The 17095-nt window shown below is 36.0% G+C and overlaps 1 protein-coding gene across 2 annotated transcripts in view; it reads left to right on the top strand.

The window, feature by feature from the left end:
* LOC105480993 (glutamate ionotropic receptor NMDA type subunit 3A) overlaps nucleotides 1-17095 on the top strand; it is a 171571-nt gene that overhangs the window by 65215 nt on the left and 89261 nt on the right. For both annotated transcript variants that reach the window (XM_011740233.3, XM_024792631.2), the window contains exon 3: nucleotides 7049-8096. In XM_011740233.3, coding sequence (XP_011738535.2) covers nucleotides 7049-8096 — 1048 coding nt within the window. The remainder of the gene's footprint in view (nucleotides 1-7048; nucleotides 8097-17095) is intronic.

Here is a 17095-nt window from a genome sequence, read left to right as displayed (position 1 = left end):
ATGCCTTTGAGGACCTAATAATCTAAAATGTCAAAGATGAGATAAATAAACTGCCAAATTCTTATACTTTAGGATAGTAAGAGGACAGTCAAGGAGTCATTTTACATGTAAGCTCAAGAAATCACCCACATTTAATGTTTAATTTGGAGATCTGTCCCATATATGGAGAAGAAAATCAAACAGAACTGGACCACAGATAAGCTCTGCGGCTTAAATAGACAAACTCATGTTATCATAAAAGGAAGGCAGATACCACAGGGCTCGACTTGGTAAAACAAGCCACAAAATGAAAGCTGAACTAGTAACAATTCGCCATCAAGTACAGAAAGGTTCCCTAGGGCCGTAAGAAAAGGGAAAAATGGTAAAAGAGACATAAAAAAATAAAGGAAAGTAAACAGATGGATCTCAGAAGGCAGCGGGAAGGGAGCTGGAAGGGCTACAAACAGTAAATTAACTAACGATGGTCAAAGAGCTGTTTAAGACAAGATCTCCCACTAACAGGACAGAGTATTTATATTTACACTATACAAAGACCACTATAAAGAAAAGTGGGAGAAGGAGGGAGAGAGAAAAACATAAAATTCAGAAAAAATAAAATAAGAGAAAGAGTATTAAAGAAATAATGAGCTAACTGTAGATTAACCCACATGCCAGAAACAGTGAGAATACTGGAGGGAGGGGAGCCAAAGGAAGAGATAGACAATGAGAATAATTTAGGAAATCAGAGAGTTTAGGGGAAAGCCCTGAAAAATTAAGAAATATACACATGGAAAAATGCAAATGTAGACTATATATAGTAAATAATTCAGATAAATGGAGGTCTGTGGACATTATGAAATATCAAAATTGACTGTAAGAGTTCTAAAAGACAATCCAAAGAGAGAATAGCTTGGGGCTCTTGAATGAAAAACAGCAGAAAAAAAAGACTACATAAGTGTGAACTTGTGACAAATGCAAAAGTGCAGAACTCTGGAGAATGTGAGTTTTTAATTAGAAGATTCATCATAGACATGAATCACATTAAGAAAAGATAGGATTACTGAACATCCATCTCAAGTTTCTCCTTCTCCCAGAAAAAAAAAAAAAAAAAGGAAAAGGGGAAGGTTTAAGAATATTCCTTTGTCTCATATGAAAAGGACTTTACTGAGCTGGATTTTCTACTACATGGCAATAGTTGGTAGATCTAAAGCTAAATTAAAAGTAACCAAGAAGCAAATATTTAAATTCCATGTATAGGAGCAAGTAATTCTGACAAGTAAACTCGGTACACCTAACAAGAATTAGGTGATGCTGGTAGGAAGGGAGTTTGAGGGACTGTTACTAGTAATAATATTCTTAAAGATTCCTAATCAGGCAAAAGCAAAAAATCAAAAGAAGTTCTCACAGAAAAAAAAAAAATTGATAGAGCTTTATGCAACATGAGCAAATCCCTTATTCCTCAGGGGAAAAATATCAAATATGATGAGATCATCATGGGAAAAGAAATTCAGCTTAGTTTTCAAGATATAAGAGAAAGAGGATATTGATATGTTTAATGATACAAAGACAGTTCCCAGGGGGAAAATTAATTTTAAGGCCTTGGAGCACAAAATAGATATTCACATAGACATATATGATTAATGGAAGGCAACGAATAGGGGGAAAAAGAAAATGTAATAGGGCAATTTAAGAGAAACAGAAAAAGAGAGGTAGATATACAAAGAGACAAGTTGATGAGTGAAAAATGATTGAAGTAGAAATAATATATGATCTATAAATAACTAAGTCATGAAAGAAGACACATGAGGATGGTGAGGCATTTAAACAACACAAAAGTAGATTAATATGTAGCCAGAAATGAAGGCTGAAAACAATGGAATTATTTCAGAGCTATTTCCACAGCAAGAAAAAATACAAATTCAGAATAAACATAAAAACATAATACTAATAAAACGTAATGTGTCAAATAAGACAAGAAAAATCAGGGGGGCAACAATTCTTAAAATCTTTAAGAAAAGGGTAACATTATTTGTAGTGGAAGATTTTAATTTAACTTTAGCAAATTTTAGAGCAAGTTACAAAAAGTAAAAATAGCACATGACTAATGTAATTAATACATTAAGATAATTATTGTATTAACTGCAGTTAACATTTCGCAGAGAATGTAAACCCATTTTGATTGGTACATAGAATATTTACCCAAAATGACAGTATTTCAGCATCCAAAACAGGCTATAAACTTAAGCAGCAGATTTTTATATGTGAAAAATACAATAAATCAAAGCTCAAGCCATTTAAAATTTAAAAAAAAAAACCCTCCTATGTAAACATTGTGTCCGGTCTAATTCCTACACGTATTATCTATTTATCATATGTATTCTGTCTCCTTCAATAGAATATAAGCTGCATAGATTGTGGTCTTACTTCACTACTACATCCCCAGCACCTAGGACAGTGCCTGGCACATAGTGAGTATTGTGGAATAAACAGATGATTGAATGTGTGATGTGTTGCTCATTTTATGACGAATAAATAAGAAAATACTTTAATTAGGATGTCAACATTTTGCATGTAAATATGGCTTCTAAAATATATCTTAAATATATTAAATATTGATCTTGCTTATACTGTGAACTGTCTCAAAAACATTTTCTAAGTAATTTGCAAAGTGCAGATTTTATCTCAGCTGTTATGCAAATCAATACATATTCTTAATTAGTGACATATTGGGAGATTTTAATAAAGAAAAATTCATTAGTGAGCCTCATTCTTTTAAGGAGAATGGTACCTTGGGAGGTTTGTTGATAAAAAAGATGAATACCTGAACTACTTTGTTAAACACTCACTAAACAAGGTTCTCGCTTATAGAGTTAGATCCAGGCTCTTATCAAACCATGGCAAAGATATTGTAAGTGGTCTCTTAGTCACCATTTCTCTTTCCTATATGTGCATTTTACTTGCCTCCAGACCAATATTAACTAATGTAGATCTCTGTTAAAGTCATGATGCTACTCAGTAATCTTCATGGTTCCCCTTTTCCTACTAAAATAAAATCCAATCTCATAAAACAGGTACATGAGGCCTCTATAGTCTAATTTGAACCTGCTTTCCCTATGTTATTTTCTAATATTTTTCTACCCACTCTCCAATCAGATTATTATGCTTACCACCTCCTTTTACATTTTCCACCTCCTTACCTTTCTTCATAACATTCCTAACTCTGGAAGATTTGTTTAGAGTTCATATCCCGGCTGGAACAGTTATCTGATCAGCACAGAGAATGGCAGTATTATTGTTCCCTTTGATCCAGGCTCTAAATTTTTATTAAAGGAACTTAAGGTTACTATTTTATACCCATATTGCTCTATGGGCTTACATTGAGTTTATATTCAGCTAAATACTAACAGGTCTTATTTATATGACCTTCTGTCAAGCGGAGTTTCACACATTCTTAGTAAAGTTTGCAACCCTATGCATTTGGCCCTCTTAAATCACTGCTTTCCTTTTTGAAGACAAAATATCTCTTGATTATACCAGCTCCTCTCCATTTCTGCTACTGCCTTAGCCCTTACCACCTTAAGCCCTTTATGAAACTAGCAGAGAGAGAGTAAGAGAAAAAGCAAAAGAAAGAAGGAAAAAACATTGTTCCTCACATGTGGAATTATGTTCAGTCCCCTCCTCCTTCCAAACTATGTCCTGTATAACTAGCAAGGAAAAAAATCATTCTAAAATTAAATCTAATGACCATGTCTCGCCCTAGGCGAATTCCCCTCAGTGGCACCCCATTGTCTCACCGTAGCCTCAGATCTGATGTAATTCATTTCCCATCCTCATCTTCCTCCTTATTTTTCTTTTTTTTCTTTTTTTTTTAATTATACTTTAAGTTCTAGGGTACATGTGCACAACGTGTAGGTTTGTTACATATGTATACTTGTGCCATGTTGGTGTGCTGCGCCCATCAACTCGTCAGCACCCATCAACTCGTCATTTACATCAGACATAACTCCCAGTGCCATCCCTCCCCTCTCCCCCCTGCCCACAATAGGCCCCAGTGTGTGATGTTCCCCTTCCTCCTCCTTATTCTTCATCTCTTATCATCAAACAGCTCGCACTCTCTGTCTCTGGCCTTTGTATTTGTATCTCCTTGAGATGATGACATCATTTCCTAGCTTTTCTTCCTGGCTAACTGTAATTCCTTCTTCAAGACTCAGCTCTGGCACTTCCTCCTCTATGAAGCTTTCCTTGGCACCCTATAGTAGAATGTGCAGGTGCACTTGCTCTCTGTTCCAGTGGCACCAGATTTACCTCTATCATGATGCTCGTTATGCGGGTCTGAATTGCCTGTTTACTTTATCTCTCCCCAGAATTAGACTTTGAGCTTCTTGGGCTCCTTGAGACCAATGAGTTTGTCTTTCATCCCTGCAACTCTAGTGTTGGAACAGTGCCTAGGAGTTTGTCAGTTTATGGTGCCAGTAAAACTATTCCTGATTTTTCTTCTTGTTTATCCAAGAAGAGTAAAGGGCAAGATAAAAAAGGAATGTGATAGAATTCAATTTAAGCAAAATCAGGATTTCAGCCTTTTGATATTTAACTAATATAGTGGGCATTTAAATGTTGCTATGCATTGTCACTCCATTATGACAGGTGACTATAACTAAAGCTTTCATGAGATTATTTTGATTCATCCTTATCATAAGACTAAAAATGAAACAGGCACAAATAATCTGTCATAAATGGTGATTCTCTGGGACCCAATTTTTTGGAGCCAATAGTGAAACAAGCATTGGGTTTTCTGGGCTGGGAAAGCTGGAGACATTCAGGTCCCTATTGATTTGCCTTCTTTGGAAAATGGCTCGAAGACAACTAGGCCTTGTCCCTCTATCATGGACATCTTAAATGTTATTTAATACCAATAATCAGGAGTAGGTTTTACTGGAATGACGGAGTTGTGTAATCTCTGGAAATTTTCTGGAGATTTCTAGTGCCTTTTTCTGAGATGGTTTAAGTATATATTTAGTCAAAGTAGGCTCTCAAGGGTCCATCCAGTTAAGAATCTATAATCATTAAGCCTCAAACATTCTTAAAATAACCAAGTATTCCTCTTTCCACAACTTCCTCTTTACTTTCCTGATCAGTAAATTGACCAGATGAAATTAACCTACTTACTACTAACAGTCTATTTCCTATATCAGCAAGTGTGTGTATGTGTGTGTTTTAACAAATCTAAAAGTAGATTTCTTATAAACAAGTGTATCAGCTTTCCCTTATAGTACCTAGGTAATTATCCATTGATTAATCTGTATAGTTTAAAGATTTGGCTCCTTCTCTAAAGAAGCAGAAAACTATTTCAAAGTCTAAGATAGCTGAGACTTCATTACTTGTTGCAAAATAGAATTTAAGTGGTAGAGTCCCACTGGGGAGTACTAGCATGAATAATTACTAATAATTACCATTACACACAATCTTCCAAAATGAACAGTTTCACTGCATTCATTGATAGTAGCATCTTCGAATGTGATTTACGTTTATATCTCTAATGAAAATTAGTATGTACTTCACACTTTCTGATTTTGCTATGTCCCTTCTGTGGTAACATAATGTCTTATTACTTCTATTTGCATTTGTAAATTATGGAGTAATATTTGTGACAGGCAATGGGTGAATGTTTTGCTAAGAGCCTACACTTATATCATCTGATTTTTCAAAATACTGTGTTCCACTCTACATTTCAACTTAATTTCTTTTAATTTGAAATGTATCTTGAATAACTGCCATGGATTTATCATAATGCAATACTTTGTGTTTCCAACTTTTAAAATTTTATTAAAATTCTTGGAGAAAGTAACCTGGAGACAGCCTTGACTGAAAAAAACTTGAATGACATTAAGTCAGAGCTATCATATCTGGAATATTTGTTTCATGTTAGATGTAGTATGTGCTTTACATAAATTATTTCCAACTCTTGTAATGGAGGAAGGATTTTCTTTTCTCTATTTTGCTGGTGACAAAACTAAAGTATAGAGTTAAGTAAATTGTTCAAGGGCAATGTTAGCAGGTGGCTAGGCCAATATTCAAATGGGGGTGGATCTGATGCCAAAGCCTGGGCTTTTATTCCAACACAAGGCTGTCATTAAGATGCCACAAGCTTATATGTTACCACTTATTGTCTAATCTTCCCAGACTCAAGAAAGACAGAGGCTATGACCAAGCCATATTAGTCTAGTTTTCTGTCTAGTCCATATCAGAACATACACTGTAAGTGCCCTAGTTCACAGGGCTAGGAATCAGTATATTATTTAGTTGGTAATTTTCCTTTCTTTGGCTTCTGGCATAAGCTCTCTCTAGAGCCAGGGTCAATTGTTTCTCTTTAATGACTTGGAAGGAGGCTAACCTGAGGCTATCCTTAAAACTGCAGTTGATTTATCATCTTTTTCTTTGTTCCATGGATGAGATTCAACATGCAGCTTCAACTAGCCTCATGGGGACATATACGTTACTTGATTTCATTCTACAAGAGGAAACATTGGTAACAAGATTTGGCTATTTTCTGATGTTATGAACGCAGTGTTTAAGCAATTATTAAAGTATATGCACACTTTTTAATCTGATTCCCTGTGCCAAATATCTAGATAGATAGATACATAGATACATAGAAGATGTAGTTACAATTGAACATAGTCAACAATAGAATTAGGATACCTTAAAGGTGCTGAAAACCTCCATAGCTTGAAAAGTTGTGAGAATATGCAGTTAACAGTTTACAACAGAAAATGGTTAACACATCTCTTAACTAGGAATTAAAACATTTGGAGTAAGAATAAGAGTCAAGCACCTGGCTAGAACATTAGAACCTGAGAGTGAAATCTCATTTACTTAATGCAGTAGGACTTTACTCCTATAATAGAGAATGAGTCCAGCTTATTAACATCAAAAGAAATTATAGGCACTGTCTTTTTAAATAGAAATTCAAATTTATTTTTATTAAGACAGGGAAGCAAAGATGAACACTGCTTCCTATCTTTGTCCTCACTTCTGTTTCTTAGTTTTTGCCTTTGTTCCTCTTTCCCAGGTTTCTAGCCAATACCACTTTCAGAGGCCTCAGTGGTTCCATCAGAGTAAAAGGTTCCACCATCATCAGCTCAGAAAACAACTTTTTCATCTGGAATCTTCAACATGACCCCATGGGAAAGCCAATGTGGACGCGCTTGGGCAGCTGGCAGGGGGGAAAGATTGTCATGGACTATGGAATATGGCCAGAGCAGGCCCAGAGACACAAAACCCACTTCCAACATCCAAGTAAGCTACACTTGAGAGTGGTTACCCTGATCGAGCATCCTTTTGTCTTCACAAGGGAGGTGGATGATGAAGGCTTGTGCCCTGCTGGCCAACTCTGTCTTGACCCCATGACTAATGACGCTTCCACATTGGACAGCCTTTTTAGCAGCCTCCATAGCAGTAATGACACAGTGCCCATTAAATTCAAGAAGTGCTGCTATGGATATTGCATTGATCTGCTGGAAAAGATAGCAGAAGACATGAACTTTGACTTCGACCTCTATATTGTAGGGGATGGAAAGTATGGAGCCTGGAAAAATGGGCACTGGACTGGGCTAGTGGGTGATCTCCTGAGTGGGACTGCCCACATGGCGGTCACTTCCTTTAGCATTAATACTGCACGGAGCCAGGTGATAGATTTCACCAGCCCTTTCTTCTCTACCAGCTTGGGCATCTTAGTGAGGACCCGAGATACAGCAGCTCCCATTGGAGCCTTCATGTGGCCACTCCACTGGACAATGTGGCTGGGGATTTTTGTGGCTCTGCACATCACTGCCATCTTCCTCACTCTGTATGAATGGAAGAGTCCATTTGGTTTGACTCCCAAAGGGCGAAATAGAAGTAAAGTCTTCTCCTTTTCTTCAGCCTTGAACGTCTGTTATGCCCTCTTGTTTGGCAGAACGGTGGCCATCAAACCTCCAAAATGTTGGACTGGAAGGTTTCTAATGAACCTTTGGGCCATTTTCTGTATGTTTTGCCTTTCCACATACACGGCAAACTTGGCTGCTGTCATGGTAGGTGAGAAGATCTATGAAGAGCTTTCTGGAATACATGATCCCAAGGTAATACTTCCTTTTACTTTAGCTTTCTTGATTGTCCATTATAATTCCATATGTTGTATCTTCTGCTGTAGTATGCTTATGTTCTTCCATCTAACACAAGAATATTCTCTCAGCCAAGTATAGAGGCTAGTTCAAAAGTCTGTTGCCTGGTTGAACTAAATATTTCATTGTTTGTTTCATAAATGAAACAAAAAGACTGAGAAGTTTCAGGGGATGTCTTTTCTAGAGTAGGTCTTTCTGATAGAAATATCTATTAATGCATCTTTTCCTTGTATTATTTGACCATCTGATAGCACACCTATCAGGGAATGGTCTTATAAGGTATTTTCACCCAAAGCACACCTTAAAAACTGATTAATTACTTATCTTGAGAATTAATAAATTACAAGATCCATATTTTAAATAGCAAAGAATCTTTTTCATCACTAAAACATGATACAATGGAAATAATTAAATTTTATTATAAGCACCAAAGTCAACTGCTAGGGAACTCACTGAATATAGAACAAGCAGTATCGGACTAACTGAGATGGCAGAATTAGCTAAGGTCTATAGAATAAGGAGAGCTGTTCAGCTGACTACCTTGCACAGAAGGGAGAGTGCCAGCAGTCCAAGGACATTCAAGAAGATTTTGTCTATCCAGGGTACCCTTGATATCCTAGACATCTGACCCTAAGGGTAGAAGAAAGAGGAAGTGTAGAGTGCAGGTAAACAGCCAAAGCAGGTAATACTTAGGTAAGGACAGTCATGTCCATGTTCTCTCTGTATTGAACCAGGGCCCCTCTAAGTGACCCGAGGTAGAGAAAATTAGTCCAGCCCAATAGGACTAGAGAGGAGGGGACTGTCAAGGACCAAGGCAATTAAAACAGAGCTCAAGGGAGTACTGCCGTCCTGAAGGAAAACAGAATGCAGATCTGAAGCTGCAGTGCATTCCAATATATAGGATACATTTAGCAGAGATTGGAGAAAAGTTCAATTCAGCAGGTACACTCAGGTCATACCATGTTTAAAGCAACTGGAGCTAAGCTGAGCCTTTCAAATTATAGAACATTCACATGCTTTTCCAAATGCCCTTTGTCACACCAAGTCTCAATGTATTGAACTATTTACTATGTTACTATTAAACTTTTAAAATTAATTTCATAGGGCATCAACAAGTAGGACATTTGTAGTTATCTTTACTAAACGATAGAATGCCCCAGAGGGCTGGTGGCAGCTTTAAAGGTTTTTCATAGATGGTTTCAATTGGATGTAAGTCCTGTTTTGCAACCAAAAGAATGTAAGAAATTTGACCCTTTTATTGCAAATCTCCTGATAAGTGACATGAACCTCTTGAGAGGATTCAGCCAACAATGCCTCACTGACTAGGCAAGAAATTTTGTAACTTCTCAATGAATACTCAGGGCTTTATGTTAGGAGCTGGAATTCAGTGAACACAAATAAAATCATTAGCATAAATAAACGCATCACCCTAAAGGGAGATATTGGTGATGCTTCTGCATTCACATCCCGCACTAGCATCAGCAGCCTTTGCTTATTCTTTGCCCCAGGAGTCCTGTAAATCTTCTGAAGGTTTTCAGCCTCACTAGAAACTTAGATTATTTGTGAGAATCTCAACAAAGTGACTCCTAAATTATTAGCTCAAAATTAAAAGTATTTAGTCTGATCTAGTAAAAAAAAAAAAAAAATCTAATATATGCCTGTTGTGGAGATTGCAGGCCATTATCTTATGTAAAAAGATGAACACAATACTAACTAGAGTTTCATTTATCAGAACCAGTGATAGCCAAAATTAAGCCAGGGATGCTATGCATGAAAAAGCTGTAACAGTGATTATGCTAAAGTATTAAAAACTAAAAATATAAAAACAAGCTATATGCAGCAGTAAAATTATTTTTAAGCAAAAAGAAATAATCATTTCATCTCTAACTCCACCAAAATAAAAAGGTGAAATTTTTTATAAGTCTAACCCAGTCCACAAGACAAAGCCAGCAGAACTGGACAAAGTCACCTTTGCATTACAACTAGTGAGTTCTTAATGAAATGAGACAAACCTAAATCTCAACTATTTTCAATTTGAGATAATAAATGAATTTCCACGAAGTTTCCTAAAAATGTATATGTGTGCACTAGTGTTGCTTCTATGTTAAAGTATCTCTTTTGTAGGTTCACTTTTTTCCATAAAAAGACACCCAGATTAGTTAGCTAAGCAACGCTTGACCCTGGGACTTAGGAGGAATAATTGTTGTGGCAGAATTCTTTAGTTTTCATCCAAATACGTCATATTATGTGGACTACAGAATGTCCTCACTCTCAGAGATATAAGATAAAAATTATTTCCATCCCTCAGTCACTCAGAATGTACTCTTATTATATGGTAGTTACTCACATGAGTGCTCTTCTCTCCCATTAATGCTAAATTCCTTGAGGAGGGCCTATACCATTTCTTACACTAAATGATATAGAGCAATTCAGAGGTAAATGAGTCAAATTGTTTGACTTCAATCAATTCAGGAAGAAAAGATATAAACAAAAGGAGAAGCAACTTAGAAGGTTAAAAATATGTCAAAGTTTAGCAACAGATGAAATACTGTCCAAGTTCAAGGAAAGAATGATCACCTTCAACTCATCACAATAGAAGAAAGTTTAATTAATAAGGTAATATTTGTGCCTATTCTTAAAGAATAGTAAGAATTCAGAATGTGTGTCCAAGGAGGAGAAATGGACATCCTAAGTGAAGGAGCAGAATGAATTGCTTGGAGGTAATTCTTTATATTACCTATAAAGTATATATTACCTATTTTATAATATAATGTATTACCTCCAAGTAATTCATTCTGCTCCTTATAATATAAAGTATATGGGTATATAGTATAAAGTATATAGGTAATATGAAGTATAAAGCACAGGCAAGATATGAGGAATCCAATTTAGCTACAACATAGGCTAAGGAGAGAAAGGAGGTAAGATCCAAGTCTGGAAAAAGTAAGCTTAATTGAGATAACAGAGGATCTTTGATGTCAGGCTAAGAAGAGTGAACTTCAATATAGATCCATGACCATTTTTGAACAATAGAATAGCACAGTATAGTGGTATTCATTTAGGATGGCTGCTTCAGCAGCAGGTACACAAGATTACAAGAAAAAGAAAATGAACAGAGCTGAAATTATAGCTTTGGTCACTGATACAGATTTGGTCACTGAAGAAAGGATGTGAGAAATATTGCCAATCAGCAGGACTTGGCAATTAATTGGTTGGGAGAGGCAACCAAGAGTCACACCTTCAGAGCTGCAGGCCTGAGTGTCTGAGAAGATGCTGGTACATTCAAGGAAGCAGAGAAACAACAGTTCACGGGCTAGAAAATATGGCAGTCGGTTCAGTTTCATGCATGGCACTTTTTAAACTTTTCATTTAAGTTTAGGGGTACATGTGCAGGTTTGTTACATAGGTAAACTTCTGTCATGGGGGTTTGTCGTACAGATTATTTCCTTGCCCAGGTATTAAGACTAGTACCCGTTAGTTGTTTTTCCTGAACCTCTCCCTCCTCCTACCCTCTACCCTCCTATAGGCCCCAGTGTGTGTTGTTCCCCTCTATGTGTCTGTGAGTTCTAATCACTTAGCTCCCACTTATAAGAAAGAACATGTAGTATTTGGTTTTCCCTTCCTGTGTTAGTTTGCTAAGGATAATGGCCTCCAGCTCTATAGCATACATGGCATTTTTAAATTGGTTTTGAATATTTATGTTAAATCCAACAGACATTTGGAAACATGGAGCCAGAGTTCAAGAGAGAGATTGAAGCTAGTAAGAATCTTGGCAGAGGGAGGCAATGCTGTTTATTAAAGCCCAAGGGAGTATGAGATCCCCAGGGGAGAAGGTGATGGGGAGAAAACTTTCTGTTTGAAGGAATGCACCATGAATAAGGAGTCACAGGACGTTGGTGTATAGAATTTGTGGAGAGATGAGGTGAAAGATAAAGAGGAAAGGTGACTCATAAATTCATGCAGGTCCCCAAACACCACTCTATAGTTTGAATTTTAATTTTTTGAGGTGAATGTGGGAATCATCCTACCTGCTATGCCTACCTTCTTGTCAGTGGTTATCAGAAAAAAATAGAGGCAGATTCATGCCCAGAACAAACCATGAGAATTAGCATGCATGCACATATGCGTGTGTCTTAATGTCTGATGAAACCATTAAGTTGGTGCAAAAGTAATTGCAGTTTTTGCCATTGAAAGTAATAGGTTTATGTGATTTAATTTTTTGAGTATTTTTCAAAATTCCATTTTCACTTTTCAAATTCACTTTCATAGCATTTTAGTTTTAATCAGGGAGAATGTAGTTCTTATGGAGAAGTCACAGATCTCTGTGGTCCTCTTAGGACATTTGTTTTTCTGCTGTAAGCTGAAAATTCCCCCAATCTCAATGGGAGGTGACATTTTATATGGAGTAATGGCCACACTCCAAAGATTCTTCCACCACTGACTTACTATCTGCTTTATTTCTCTTCATATCCTTTTATCTGCTGGATATTAGGAAGGTTCCCCTTATACTATGTTGCCATTTCCATCCCGTTTTCACTACACGAAACTCACCTCAGTTAATTCATCTCAGGAAAATCTTTCTGTGCCTCCCCATTAATGCTCTTGAACACCTGCCTCCTTTCCTCCTTTAACTCTTCTTTGGTTATCTTGAGATAATCTCTCCAAGTCTTTCTGTTATAATTGTGTGCCCTAAAACTTCGAAAATAGTAGAAGAATTTTACTAAGAAATGTGCTCCAAGGAATTGATGCTTTTACCTCTTAGAGGCTATCTAGGCACCCCAAATCTAAAATTAAACTCCCCAAAGTTCTATCTACTATTTTCTTAAACCTACATTTCTGTTGCATATAATATTTTAAATTATAATAAGTGTTTTCTTACTTTTGTGTAAATAGTATATATTTCTAGTTTAAAATTTAGGCTTATTTTTGGTATTAGTCTTGGAATCTAAACACCACTTATAAAATATTTCTATGGGAAAATATGTTCAGATGAAAAACCTATTGACTTAAAAGGTAAGATTTGTGACCCTCTGTATTTATACACCATCTGTCTGCAAGTTGAGTCCTGGCTACGTATCTGTAACCCTGAAAGCAGATAACTTACAATGGATGTAATAGCTCCATTTTTCTTCTTGATCATAATTGTTTACAATGTTAGCTATACATTTAACACAATTAATAAAACTGTTAAAAATTAAGAGGGTGAATATTTTATCACCATTTTAGGGCTGAGATTCATTGGCTTTAACCAACTGCTTTGAATCAGAAATAAAATTAAAAGCAAAAGCCTGTGCAAGAAAGACAAATTTATGGTTCACTGCATGTTGCAGCAGCCACAGGAGGTTGAAATTTTTTTTCCTGATAGGGGGTCGGAAGAAAAAAATAATCTTGCTGCTGGCTGCTCTTGCAGATAACCCCAAGGGAGAGGAACTGGCCTGCTGTGCAAATGAGGTTCAAGAAGATGATTCTATCCTCACTTAACTCTTTTTGCTAGAAAAATTTATTTTACACTAAAAGTAATATATGTTGCTTCTCACGGTCTCATATCAACTCATCTGGGAAGCAAACTCCATGCTTCAGAGTAGGTGGGCTCTTGAAGCATGAGTCCGTGAAAGCGAGAATTTATGAGTGATACATTTAATAGAACTTGTTTGGATATTTCCTCAATGTAAAATAGCACTATTCGTTATAGGGAATGCAGAAAACAAAGTAGGCAGACGGAAGCAAGCATCTACTATCTCATCATCCAAATCATGTCATTTTAGCATTTGGGGATGATTGACAAGTGGATAGAAACTGCAGCCATATTTTTATCCAGTGAGGTCTCTCTTTGAGTCTGCGGTCTAAGGAGTGAATCCGGGCACTCATAGGACCTTTCAGCCATTGGCATCTGTTCTGCTGGCATCTAAGATGGGATGAGAAAATAACAGAACATAAAGTTCACTGGAAAATGAAGCTCCACTTCCCCATATGGAGTTGAACTGGCCCAGCTGAAAGGATACATGAGCACTCAAAAGTAGCTATTTGCCAATTTTAGTGGACTTTCTAGTACTTCTTTTCCAGCTTCTCCCCCTTTAGCCCTGAGAAGTATCTAATAAAAAAATAAAAGAAAAAGAAAAATTCAGCTCTGTAGAGGGAATAGGAAGCTAGTGTCATTGTTGTACAGGCAAATGACAGTACTGTTTTAGGAACACTGTCCTGGCGAACATTCAAATATTAAAAATTAAATAGACATGCTGTGAGGTCAAGGACAAACTTTAACCAAAAATATTAAAGCAAAGGACATTGGCATAGCCTAGTAGGAAATAAGAAGCATTTCCCAAAATAAGAAAAAACACCTTTATTGATCCTCATATAACACCTTGTGGCTGCCCAATAAAACATATGAATTCATATAATAAAAGCTGGCCATGAAGAAGGGAAGGATGCCATAACTCCGAGGCAAACAAGACACTGAAAATAGAATTTGAGGTGAGGGGAAAGAAACTGAATTACACCAAACCACTCATTCACTCTTTCTTAATTCATCCAATAACAGCAACTTCTAGCCCAAGCACCATGCGAGGTGCCTGGGAATTTAAGGGTAAGCAAAATAGACACTGTCCTTGCAACATGGAATTTAGTAGGAAAGAAAGACATTAATCAAGGGAGCACATAAATTAGTCAATGATTGATTTAAGCCATGCTAAATTACTGAGAAGTAAAATACAGCATAATCTAGGAGCCTGGCAGGGCAACCTGATCTGAATGGGGAAAGAAGGTCTGGCTAAGATCTGAAGGAGATAAATGAGTTAAAGGGGAGTTGATGAGGACGTTAGAGAAGAGCATTTTAGGATGATGGAGCTGCATGTGCAGATCCCCCAAGGCTAGAGAGAGGGGAGTGCAACTGTCTCATCAACTATGACATTGGAAAGCCAGGAAAATGGGAATGAGAGTCAGACAAGTAACAAGATAGAAGGTTTTGATCACTAGACATTCTAGAGAAACCATTTCTCAGAAGAAGAAAAATCCAAAGAATGTCATATTGTAGGAAGAGCTGTACTTCCTACAGGCTCCATGTACTTCCAAATAGAAAACATAATAGGAGAAATATCCTATTCACTGTAGCAACAAAAGTTCATGATAGATCATGGAAATGTCCTCTATAAAAATTGGGTTAAAAGAAAAATTTTGCTAATGTACCAACACATAAAAGATAGTTGGGATAAAATAACTACCATATTACCAAGTTGGGAGACTGAATACGTAAAGATGTCAAAATTCCTTGATTAGTTTATAGGTTTGAAGCAACTCCAATCAAAATCCCAAAGGACTTTATTGTTTCTTTGATTAATATTTTAAAAACATATATTAATATATTTACATATAATATATTAACATTAATCTTTTCAAAAAGGCTCAAGGTATTTACTTTTCTAGATATTGAAATGCTTAATACTGGTAATAATAAAAGAAAAGCTAATATTCATTGACCATTTCCCACATGCCAAGCACTATTTTAAATGAAGTTAATGTAGTATTCCCACCTTCATTAAATAGTTATAGAGATTAAATGAAATAATTCAAGTAAAGCACCTTGCATAGTGTCTGACACCTAAGGGCCACAAAATAACAGTAACAATAGTTAAAATCTTGTCATATTTTAATACCAATAATTATATTTATCTTGAACAATCATTCCCTCCCCATCGTCAAGGTGAACACGGTGACAAGATTCCCTTACTGAGCTAACTTATAGAAAGGAGTTTGGAGACAAATTTCTTGCCTACTAAAAACAGATTAATTGTCATTGTGGTATGCATTTTAAGCATCATTCCTGACTTTGTATTTTCTTTCTTAGTTCACTCTGTTTTAATTTTTGCTACCTTGTATCTTATGCGACCTTTAAGCTGCCTTAAATCTTTTCGGGAAGATAGCAAGGTATGTATAAGTAATGTTAAAATCAAAAAATAAAGAATAGTAACAGTAATTCAGGAAATAGACAAATGGAACAATAAGTAAAGAAATTTAAATCATACTTGTAATTAAAGAAATACTAAATTAAAACAGAAATGAGATATTTTTGCCCATCACATTAGAAATTTTTTATTGATATTTCTCAACCTCAGTGGAAGCACATTAAGATGAACGCCAGCAAACACTACTACTGGGAAGCTGGGTTCATAAATCATTTTGGCCATTTGGATCAAGAGCCTTAAAAGGGTTTATGCCCTTTCACCCTTGACTTTCACTTCTAGGAATCTGTCCAAAGGAAATAATATAGTATGTGGACAACAACTTATTGCAAAGATTCACTACAACCTTACTTAAAATAGCAAAAACTTGGAAACCATGTAAGCATCCAATATGTAGCACAATTACTAAATTATAATATTCCATATGTTATAAAATGCAGCCAGAAGAAATGATATTGAAGAGCCTTTTAAGGTGTCAAAAAACCAAAATGTAATGTTAAGTGAAAAGTCAGGATATAAAACCACATACTACATTTTCAATTTTGTAATATACTTATGTACATGCTATAAAGGGACATGACTGGAAGGAAATATGCAATGCATATAATGCAATGTATATAAAATATCACAGCACTGATATCTGGGCAGTATAATTAAGGAAATATTTATTTATTGTATTATTTCTACCTCATATTTTTTACAACATTCATGTATTATTTATGTAATGGGAAAATACTTAATAACCCAAGTAAGAATGAGAATAATTCAGACATGAGACAATAGTGGTGACAATATCACAATAGCAATATTTGCTCCACATGTGCTGCTGCTGTCTGCGGCCTCAAATGAGATGAGTACCTCAATGAGTAACACTCCCACAGCAAAAATTTTTATATTTTAAAGGCACTTATACTGTCCACAGAGGCTTTCAGAAGCAAATTTTCACTTCTACCCAGTTTATTCCCTTCCTAGGACTTAACACAATCTGTAATTGTCATGCAA

The sequence above is a fragment of the Macaca nemestrina genome, chromosome 14 (assembly GCF_043159975.1).
Source record: "Macaca nemestrina isolate mMacNem1 chromosome 14, mMacNem.hap1, whole genome shotgun sequence".
Taxonomy (NCBI): Eukaryota; Metazoa; Chordata; class Mammalia; order Primates; family Cercopithecidae; genus Macaca; species Macaca nemestrina.
The sequence above is the reverse complement of the archived record's forward strand: the minus strand, read 5'-3'. Positions and strand labels throughout refer to the sequence as shown.